Below are 11,260 nucleotides of genomic sequence, written 5' to 3' on the forward strand. Positions count from 1 at the left end.
ATCAGTTCTGAGTAGACTTCAAGTCACTGATTTTTATATTTATTTTGTTTAATTGCAAGCCTGGTTATTATTTTTTTTTTTTATTGAATGCTAGACATTGTAAAATTTATCTTGTGTGTTAGATATTTTTGTATTCCTAAAAATATTCTTGAGCTTTTTTTTTGGAATGCAGTTATTGGGAATCTGATCCTTTTGGGTTTTGCTTTTGGGATTTGTTAAGTAGAACCACAACAGGGTTTAGTCTAGGTAGAATTATTCCTCACCATTGAGGCAAGGCTCTTCTGAGGATTACACCCAGTACTCCAAACTGGTTTTCCAGTTTGGCTGGTGGGAATAGGCACTATTCCTGGCCTGGATTAGGTCCAGGTCAAGGCAGTTCTTTCCCCAGCTTTGAGTGGTTGTATCTTGATGCTTCCTTATTTTAAAACTTTCTAAGAACTCACATTTTTCTTTGAATAAAATTTATTGGACTTTGGTTTTTTCCTTCCTTTCTCCTTCTTCTTCCTTCCTCCTTCCTCCCTCTCCATGTCTTTGGTTTTTCTAGCTTCCTTCCTTCCTTACCTCTCCCTCCCTCCCTTTCTCCCTACCCTCTCTTTCTTCCCCTTCCCCTCATGCTTATGTCTATCCTGGCATCTCCTACTTTGCTCTGCAATTACATCTACTGTCATACTAGCTTCTTTTCAGCTCCTTAATTACATCAAGATTTTTTTTTCAACTTAAGGATTTTGTACATCTTTGACTTTATCTGGATCTCTTTTTGCCTTCAATGTTCTGGATAATCCTTATCTCAATTTAGAGACCTCAGCTTAGACGGCATTTTAAAAAGAGGCTTTCCCTGTGACCCAGGTTGTGACAGTGGTCTCCCTGTTTTACTGTACACAGTAAAGTCTTCTTTATCCTCATTTAGCAATGGATATGCATTGTTTTGTTTCTCACGCTCTCCTTCCCTACTTCTAACGCCACCCCTTCACAACCACACTTTCTGTGTAATAGTACTCCATTCCAAATCTCCGTTTTCCTTGTTCTATCACCACCCTACCTCTCCAACCGCTGCAAGAGATAGGCACCTGTGCCAGGGAGGTCTGTCCTTTTACTGCAGGCTCTGACACAGAGTGATTGCTCCAAGGAGGTGGCCACAGGGCTAAACTGTTGAACAGATTTCTTCCCTGGAGTTTTCTTGGAGGTGGAGGAGTATTGGATTTCAAGCTAAAAGTATGGCATGAGAGCTTCCAGCTGTATGGGTACTCTCCATCTAAAAATGTCTGAGAGAATGAGATCAGAGACCCAAGCCAAGATGCAAGGTGGAAAAAGAAGGCATTGACATGATTCAAGTAATTGGCTCTTTTGCAGAGATTAGTTCTACCCCATTCACTGCTGTGATCCCAGAACCTTCCCTTAAGATAGTGTAAGTTTTGTTTTAATGTCATTGGCAATTGAAGAATGTGGATTAATACAAACTGTTAACCCAACATGATATACTTCTTTGCTCTCTCTTGGTCTCATGGCGGAAGGAGTTTGCTTGTTTCTCACTGTGCACAATGCAGTGCTTGGGACCTGGCAGATGATCATCAAATACTGGTCAATAAATCAATACATAAGTGCTATAACTACTTTAACTGGAAGGATATTATATGCTTGTAAGAATGAGAGCACCAAGTAAATCCTTAGACAGAAGTTTTGAAGAAAGTGGTGATACAGTGAATCTACTCAAAGAATAAACAAAATAAACTCGGTGAAATAAGACATTTCAGTATCTGAGTTGAGAAAGAGAAGCAAAGATCCTTTTTTTTTAAATTTTATTTTATTTTTAAACTTTACAATATTGTATTGGGTTTTTTTAATTTTATTTTTTTTAAACTTTACAATATTGTAGATCCTTTTTTAAAAAAATTGTATTTTATTTTTAAACTTTACAATATTGTATTGGTTTTGCCAAATATCGAAATGAATCCACCACAGGTATACATGTGTTCCCCATCCTGAACCCTCCTCCCACCTCCCTCCCCATACCATCCCTCTGGGTCGTCCCAGTGCACCAGCCCCAACCATCCAGTATCGTGCATCAAACCTGGACTGGTGACTCGTTCCATATATGATATTATACGTATTTCAATGCCATTCTCCCAAATTATCCCACCCTCTCCCTCTCCCACAGAATCCAAAAGACTGTTCTATACATCAGTGTCTCTTTTGCTGTCTCATACACAGGGTTATTGTTACCATCTTTCTAAATTCCATATATATGCGTTAGTATACTGTATTGGTGTTTTTCTTTCTGGCTTACTTCACTCTGTATAATAGGCTCCAGTTTCATCCACCTCATTAGAACGGATTCAAATGTATTCTTTTTAATGGCTAAGTAATACTCCATTGTGTATATGTACCACAGCTTTCTTATCCATTCATCTGTTGATGGACATCTGGGTTGCTTCCATGTCCTGGCTATTATAAACAGTGCTGCAGTGAACATTGGGGTACACATGTCTCTTTCAATTCTGGTTTCCTCGGTGTGTATGCCCAGCAGTGGGATTGCTGGATCATAAGGCAGTTCTATTTCCAGTTTTTTAAGGAATCTCCACACTGTTCTCCATAGTGGCTGTACTAGTTTGCATTCCCACCAACAGTGTAAGAGGGTTCCATTTTTTCCACACCCTCTCCAGCATTTATTGCTTGTAGACTTTTGGATCGCAGCCATTCTGACTGCCGTGAAATGGTACCTCATAGTGGTTTTGATTTACATTTCTCTAATAATGAGTGATGTTGAGCATCTTTTCATGTGTTTGTTAGCCATCTGTATGTCTTCTTTGGAGAAATGTCTATTTAGTTCTTTGGCCCATTTTTTGATTGGGTCATTTATTTTTCTGGAATTGAGCTGTAGAAGTTGCTTGTATATTTTTGAGATTAATTGTTTGTCAGTTGCTTCATTTGCTATTATTTTCTCCCATTCTGAAAGCTGTCTTTTCACCTTGCTTATAGTTTCCTTTGTTGTGCAGAAGCTTTTAAGTTTAATTAGGTCCCATTTGTTTATTTTTGCTTTTATTTCCAATATTCTGGGAGGTGGGTCATAGAGGATCCTGCTGTGATGTATGTCGGAGAATGTTTTGCCTATGTTCTCCTCCAGGAGTTTTACAGTTTCTGGTCTTATGTTTAGATCTTTAATCCATTTTGAGTTTATTTTTGTGTATGGTGTTAGAAAGTGCTCTAGTTTCATTCTTTTACAAGTGGTTGATCAGTTTTCCCAGCACCACTTGTTAAAGAGATTGTCTTTAATCCATTGTATATTCTTGCCTCCTTTGTCAAAGATAAGGTGTCCATATGTGCGTGGATTTATCTCTGGGCTTTCTATTTTGTTCCATTGATCTATATTTCTGTCTTTGTGCCAGTACCATACTGTCTTGATGACTGTGGCTTTGTAGTAGAGCCTGAAGTCAGGTAGGTTGATTCCTCCAGTCCCATTCTTCTTTCTCAAGATAGCTTTGGCTATTCGAGGTTTTTTGTATTTCCTTACAAATTGTGAAATTATTTGTTCTAGCTCTGTGAAGAATACCATTGGTAGCTTGATAGATCTAGCAATCAGAATCCAACAACACATTAAAAAGATCATACACCATGACCAAGTGGGCTTTATCCCAGGGATGCAAGGATTCTTCAATATCCGCAAATCAATCAATGTAATACACCACATTAACAAATTGAAAAATAAAAACCATATGATTATCTCAATAGATGCAGAGAAAGCCTTTGACAAAATTCAACATCCATTTATGATAAAAACTCTCCAGAAAGCAGGAATAGAAGGAACATACCTCAACATAATAAAAGCTATATATGACAAACCCACAGCAAACATTATCCTCAATGGTGAAAAATTGAAAGCATTTCCTCTAAAGTCAGGAACAAGACAAGGGTGCCCACTTTCACCATTACTATTCAACATAGTTTTGGAAGTTTTGGCCACAGCAATCAGAGCAGAAAAAGAAATAAAAGGAATCCAAACTGGAAAAGAAGAAGTAAAACTCTCACTGTTTGCAGATGACAGGATCCTCTACATAGAAAACCCTAAAGACTCCACCAGAAAATTACTAGAACTAATCAATGAATATAGTAAAGTTGCAGGATATAAAATCAACACACAGAAATCCCTTGCATTCCTATACACTAATAATGAGAAAACAGAAAGAGAAATTAAGGAAACAATTCCATTCACCATTGCAACGGAAAGAATAAAATACTTAGGAATATATCTACCTAAAGAAACTAAAGACCTATATATAGAAAACTATAAAACACTGGTGAAAGAAATCAAAGAGGACACTAATAGATGGAGAAATATACCATGTTCATGGATTGGAAGAATCAATATAGTGAAAATGAGTATACTACCCAAAGCAATTTATAGATTCAATGCAATCCCTATCAAGCTACCAACGGTATTCTTCACAGAGCTAGAACAAATAATTCCACAATTTGTATAGAAATATAAAAAACCTCGAATAGCCAAAGCTATCTTGAGAAAGAAGAATGGAACTGGAGGAATCAACCTACTTGACTTCAGGTTCTACTTAATAGATCCTTTACCTCTAATGGTAACGGTAATGGAGAGGAAGAGAAGGGCATAACTGAGATGGGAGTAAACGAGGAGGAGATGTATAGCTACACCACTTTAAAAAATTCTGTATCTGAAGTCTTTCCACATGTTATACTGATGTAGTCTAAAAAACTTGAGAATGACCAACAGCAAGGATGGGAAGTGCTACTGGTAATCACACTCTCCATTCCTTACCTTTTCTCCTGTGGTATGGCACATGGGGAAACTCTCCACTGGGTCCTGTGGGCAACAAGGACTAGATCTTCTTCAGATTGTTTTCTCCAAAGGGTTCGATGGAAAGGGGCAAGAGAGTCTGGGTTTCAAGATGGTAAAATAAACCAGGGACTCTAGGAACTGTTTCTCTCCATGGTTAACTGGCCCTTGGAGATGAAATTCCCATGTTATCTTCTGAGCCACAGTCCTCAAAATATCCCAGTCCCCTGACCCCTACAAACAAACTTCAAGCAAAGCCCTTTGGGAATGCTTATCTCATGCACGATGCAAGCCTAATTGGCACCCTGAGTAATGGTTTCCAGAGGAGATTTAGGGTGTGTCCTTTGGGTGGGAATCCCTGATGCCATGTCCCCCATTTGCCTCTGCTGACATAGATCCTCTGGGTTTAGGGAAGTTTTATTTCTCACAGATGATGCTCCTCTTCATGACTGGCTCAGGTCAGGCCAAGTCTTTCCTCGTTCTAGCTGTTATGATTCCTGCTGAGGAAACGTCATGTTGTCAGGAAGGGGCTTATTCTCAAAACACCAGTGCTAAAAGCCAGATTCTTACTTCATTAAGTGGGAAAGGAGGTGTAAAGCTAAGAAGAGAGTGCCTTGAATGATCCAATAGAACATGAAATCCAAAACAGATTTTTCTTTTGACTTTGGACTCACTGATGATGACACTGGTATTAAGTATAGCTTCTTAACCAGGAAACATTAACGTAAATGGTTATGATTCAAGTGCTCATTGCTCTTTGGATGGAGAGGTGGCTCATATGTTTGGGGGCAGAGAAAGCATATGCATGATTCAAAGACTCAACTAACAGATTAAAGAAAAGTTTAGTTACTTAATTTGTGCTGATGCATGATGATGGAGTTCAAAATCTGAACACATTTTGCAAGAGCATTCCAGAATTACATACTGTCGTGCTCCTGCTGATGCTCTGTCATTCAGAGATTTAGTGTAAACAGCAAAGACTGTGTAGACGATATCCTCTATCTATTCCTCTGTAAAAGGCAGTTTTGAGAGTTATGATGGGAATCTGATGAACGTCTCAGAAAGGACCTGTTTGGATGTTCAGTAGCTAACGCGTGTGTCAGTGTGGAAGTATTCTGCACCCTCTGTTTCACTACTGTACTTGTGTTCCCCACAAGAAACTTTTACTTGAAACTAAGGCATCCTCTGGCATTGTCAGCATATTACTGGAACCCTCAAGTTACAGGCTGATGATTGGTGATTCCATGAGGAAAGCAGCCTGAGAAGGCAGAGGAAAGTCTCTTGAGGGACATAAATCAGACTAGGGAAACTATTAGTGAAGTTCCTATGGGAGGAAGAGAGGCATGAACCAGACAATGGGGAAATTTATTATGCTATGGAGATTTACAGAGAAAGATAGAAACTAATGAGGAAAGAGGGAAGTATGTGGATCCCTAAGTAAAGGGAAATGTATGGATGTGCTGATGGGGCGAGAATGACCAGCGGGAATGTGGGGAACACTGGGCTCTCAGACCACAGGAAGCTGAGTTTGAAATAACAGTGTAAGGTGACAGCCCTAAGATGCTCCTCTGCTGCATGAAATGGAGAGAGATTACTGGTCAAATTACACCTGGAAGAATACATTCAATCCCGAGTTCTTCACTCTAAAAAGTAAGTAATCTGGAATACATGAAGATCCAGGAAGATGCTTAGAGGGAAAAACACAAAGAGGGAGAGGGTGGGTATTTGGGGATCAATTTAGAGTATTTTTTTTTAAAGTTCACTTTCACTGTGGAGATTGAGCTCTTATTCTGATCAGTATTCATATGAGAATTAGGTAAAGGGCTGATTGGGAAATCTGGCTGATTAAATGTTGTGATCCTAGCTTTATCAGCCTGATTTGTAATTTTCATGCTCTCAGGTCTTCCTAGGTCATATCTTTCCTGTTTTCAAATACATAATCATGGTGAGTTTGTTATGTGTCACCTTGGCACCCATGCGCCTCTCTTTAAACTATACTTAATCTTCAATTGGAGAAGGCAATGGCAGCCCACTCCAGTACTCTTGCCTGGAAAATCCCATGGATAGAGGAGCCTGGAAGGCTGCAGTCCATGGGGTCGCTGAGGGTCGGACATGATCGAGCGACTTCACTTTCACTTTTCACTTTCATGCATTGGAGAAGGAAATGGCAACCCACTCCAGTGTCCTTGCCTGGAGAATCCCAGGGGTGGGGGAGCCTGGTGGGCTGCCGTCTATGGGGTCGCACAGAATCAGACACGACTGAAGTGACTTAGCAATCTTCAAATAAAGACAATATCAATGTACCCTTCCACCTACCTGGATACAACTAGCCCATGTACAACCAAATAACATGTAACCCTCTCCCAAGAAGAATATATAAAACACACTAACCTTTTATCCATAAAAAAGGTGAAATTAATTTTACTCCTAATTCATACTCTCCTTTTATGTCCTGTAATTTAAATACTGAGATATGAAGCTAACCATATTAATATATCTTATGTTAGACAAAGGGATGACTGAGTGAAATAAACAGAAATATTTAGTAAATATATCTATACATAAAATATTCACATATCAATAAGTAAGAAATGCCTATATTTCAAGTTTTCATTCTGCAGCTGCTCACACAGTCATGGCTGGTTTTTCTAAATACCTTCTTTCACAACCCATTCCATATTCCCTTTGTCTTCAGTGGGTCATGGTTACTTGTTTAGTGGGAGAGCATCCCTAACCTTCACTCCTGAAGGATCTGGGCCGTTAGCAGTCTTGTCTGAATTGGGTTGTTGTGATTTTCCACTGATTTTCATCAATGGACATTTGAGTACAGAGAGCACCCTAGAAAACCTGAATTCCAGACTTGTCTCTCCTTATTCCCATGTAGTAGCACCTCGGGTTTCCCTTGCTAGTCAGGATCTATCACAACCTCTAGCAGAGTAACTTTCTTTGCTTGTTGACTCAGTGATAAGAAGAGTCCGAAGTGGCAGGGTGGCAGTCTCAGCTCTCAGTAAACGAAATTGTGTTGCCTGATGAAGGAATTCCTTCCTTTGTAACTCGCAGAGCCTAAACGTGTGAGAGTAAAAAATTTGGCAGTGGATCCCAGTTATAAATGTTACCATGGGGGACTCACTCCCACTTCCACCTCTTGATTTCTGGTCCTACGAACTGTTGCAATAGGAGAAACAGCACCATAAATTGATATAGAAATTTAGAACATATACCACATCTTAGAGGACAATGCCCCAGCAATATGAGGTGTTGTCAACTACCAGTTGCTGTAACTGAGGCTTCAGAAGTCTGTTTGGGCAGCTGTCTCAGGATGCTGGAGAGTATGGAATAGACCAATGGATTCCTTCAACATGGGCCCATCCCCACATTTCATTTGCTGTGAAATGAACTCTTTATTTGGCAGTAATAACATTACTTCATGGAATAATATTATGGTGAACAGAGCATTGTATATATCCATAGGTGGTATCTTTTGACAGCAGCGCTGTAAGAAAGGGAGGCAAATCCATACGTAAAGTGTCAACTCCAATAAGAAAAAAGTAAAGTCCCTTCAATAATGGAAGCTATCCAGTATAATCAGCCTATCGCCAAGTGTCTGATATCACTATGGGATGACGTCATATCAGGGGCTCAGAGCGGGGTCTCTGCTGGCAGATGGGCGCTCAGTGGTGGCTAGGCTGGCCGTGGTGACTGCAAGTCCATGTTGTTGAGCCCATGTAGAGCTCTATCCATGCTGCTATAACAAACCTGGGAGTCCATTGGCATGAACAGCACTGAGTGAGAAAGAAGGCCGGTATCCACAGAAGAGGTTAGCCGTTGAAAGGATGACTCATTTTGTGGGCCACAGCAGTGGATCTTTCTTCCTTGTTTTGCTGTGAATATCTGCATACTTTTGATGGTGTGCAGGACAGTTACAGGAGGCAGAAGGACGGCTTTGTTGTGTTTATTGGGGATGATGTGTCATTTAAGGAGATGTGTTAAGTATATGTTTGCCAAATATACTGAAGACGAACTCTGGAGTTTTTTAATGTGTCATCTTAGCTAGGATGAACTACATTTACTAGAATTCCCGTTGCTGTGAGTTTCTGGTTAAGGTGGGCCACCCGAGAGATTCTCAGGCAGATTTAGAGGGCAGGGGGAAGCGTCTGTTGTTGCCGATGTGCTGACTCCCCTCACTGGTGTGAGGCAGCCGTGGACCAGCAGTTACTCTGTCTTCCCCTGGATCTTCCTTTAGCTTCTCTGACTCCGAGGCCAGGACTGTGCATTAAGCCTTGTTAAGCAGGCCTCCAGATTGTGCAAGAGAAACCATGCCACCAATTCCAGAGGCAGCAATAATGACATGGGTCTCAGTCTGCCCTTGTGGGATTTATGTCACGTTTGTGGGTTCCAGTCTGACCTTGAGCTACCACACTTTTATACCCATCTTCCCTTCCTGACTGCTTGCCTCATGGAGTTCAAGTTCTAGAATCAGATAGAAAGGTGACAGCTTTACATAGACTGCTTAACCAGCTTTCACAGTCAAGTAAGGCCAAATTTCTATACAATCCATTAAATGTATATGTATGTATAAATCTCTTGGTAGTTCAGCTTTTCTGGTTAAACCCTGACTGATGTAAGAAAAGAACTGTATATATATATTTTTATATCATATATAAAATTTAGAGTGTATCTATAAAGTATATATACTTAAAAAAGAACATATGTATATATACACATATAAATGTATATATCTTCCTTAATGAGGAGAGACTTGTTTAGAAGTCTAGCACTAACAGAGCCTAGGTATTTTGAAATTTCAGAGGGATCATATTTGTGAGCAGAGATTTGAAGTTCTCTTATTTTAAAAAAGAGAGATTTCAATAATCAGAGCTGTAGAATAATTAGAACTAGAAAAATATTATTCTTCAAAATTCTTCTGTGGATCAGAAGAGGCTTATCGTCAGGTTGGATGAACCCCAGTATTCCTGATGTCACATTTCATCTCCACTTCCTGTTTCCCAGGGGCTGAGGACGGGGAGACGTGGCAGAGGAATCAGTCCTCTCTGGCAGACTTCGTCCTAGAAGGGCTCTTTGATGACTCTCTTGCCCACCTTTTCCTTTTCTCCTTGACCATGGTGGTCTTCCTTATTGCTGTGAGTGGCAACAGCCTCACCCTTCTTCTCATCTGTGCTGACCCCCAGCTCCACACACCCATGTACCTCCTCCTCAGCCAGCTCTCGCTCATGGAGCTGATGCATGTCTCCACCACAATCCCCAAGATGGCGACCAACTACCTCTCTGGCCAGAAGTCCATCTCCTTTGTGGGCTGTGCGACCCAGCACTTCCTCTATCTGACTCTGGGCGGTGCGGAGTGTCTTCTCCTAGCTTTCATGTCCTATGACCGCTACGTTGCCATCTGTCATCCACTGCGCTACTCTGTTCTCATGAACAGAAAGGTGACGCTAATGATGGCTGCCATGTCTTGGTTGGGAGCGTCCCTGAATTCCCTAATTTACACGGCAATCTTGATGCACTTCCCTTTCTGTGGGCCTCGACAAATCCACCACTTCTACTGTGAGTTTCCAGCTGTTGTGAAGTTGGTATGTGGAGACATCTCTGTGTACGAGGCCACAGTGTACATCAGCACCCTCCTCCTCCTCCTCCTCCCCATCGTCCTGATTTCTACATCCTATGTCTTCATCCTCCACAGTGTCATTCAGATGCATGGGAGTAAGAGAAACGCCTTCGCCACTTGCAGCTCTCACCTCACTGTGGTTTCCCTCTGGTTTGGTGCTTCCATCTTCTCATATATGAGGCCCAGGTCCCAGCGCACTCCACTGCAAGACAAAGTCGGTTCTGTGTTCTACAGCATCATCACTCCCACATTGAATCCACTGATTTATACTCTCCGGAATAAGGATGTAGCTAAGGCTCTGAGGAGGGTTCTGGGGAGAGACTTTATCATTAAAAGATTGCAAGTGCAGTTGTCCTGAGTACATTAGTGGAATTCTCATCAGCTCCTTAAATTGTTTTCTGTAAACTGCAATGATTTTTTTCAAGGGTCCGGAGCCGTGATGACTACTGCAAAATTGAAGTGGTTAACAAACATTTCCAGTATTCTCACTTGCTCTCAGGCATCGAAGCCCCATACAGTACCATCTTAGTCCATTTGGGCTGCTATAACAACAGTACCAAGGCTTGGTGACTTAGACAACAGACATTACTTCTTACAGTTTCGGAGGCTGAGACGTACAAAGATCAAGTCTTCACAGTGCTAGACACGCTTTCATTTCCTTTTGATCTCTTTTCAAATGGAATCTTGCCCAAACATGCCCCCCTGATGAGCCTATTTAAAGCAGCCTCTTCACTCTTTGTCCCCTGATCCTACCTTACGATCATACTTCCTTGATATTGCATAACATTCTATTCTTACTGTCTGCTTCCTAGAGTGAAATTTTCAAAAGGGTAAGG

General features: G+C 40.9%; 1 protein-coding gene across 1 annotated transcript; it reads left to right on the top strand.

Moving 5' to 3' along the window:
• The first annotated feature begins 9,650 nt into the window (after positions 1-9,650).
• Positions 9,651-10,782, top strand: OR2AE1 (olfactory receptor family 2 subfamily AE member 1). Its single transcript, XM_070779255.1, has one exon. The coding sequence runs from the start codon at positions 9,778-9,780 to the stop codon at positions 10,780-10,782; it is 1,005 nt and encodes a 334-aa protein (XP_070635356.1). The 5' UTR covers positions 9,651-9,777.
• Positions 10,783-11,260: the final 478 nt, after the last annotated feature.

This window comes from Bos indicus, chromosome 25 (assembly GCF_029378745.1).
Source record: "Bos indicus isolate NIAB-ARS_2022 breed Sahiwal x Tharparkar chromosome 25, NIAB-ARS_B.indTharparkar_mat_pri_1.0, whole genome shotgun sequence".
NCBI lineage: Eukaryota > Metazoa > Chordata > Mammalia > Artiodactyla > Bovidae > Bos > Bos indicus.

Excerpts from the sequence above, each read along its gene's own strand:
- OR2AE1 (XM_070779255.1), top strand. The coding sequence starts at position 9,778 with ATGTCACATTTCATCTCCACTTCCTGTTTCCCAGGGGCTGAGGACGGG.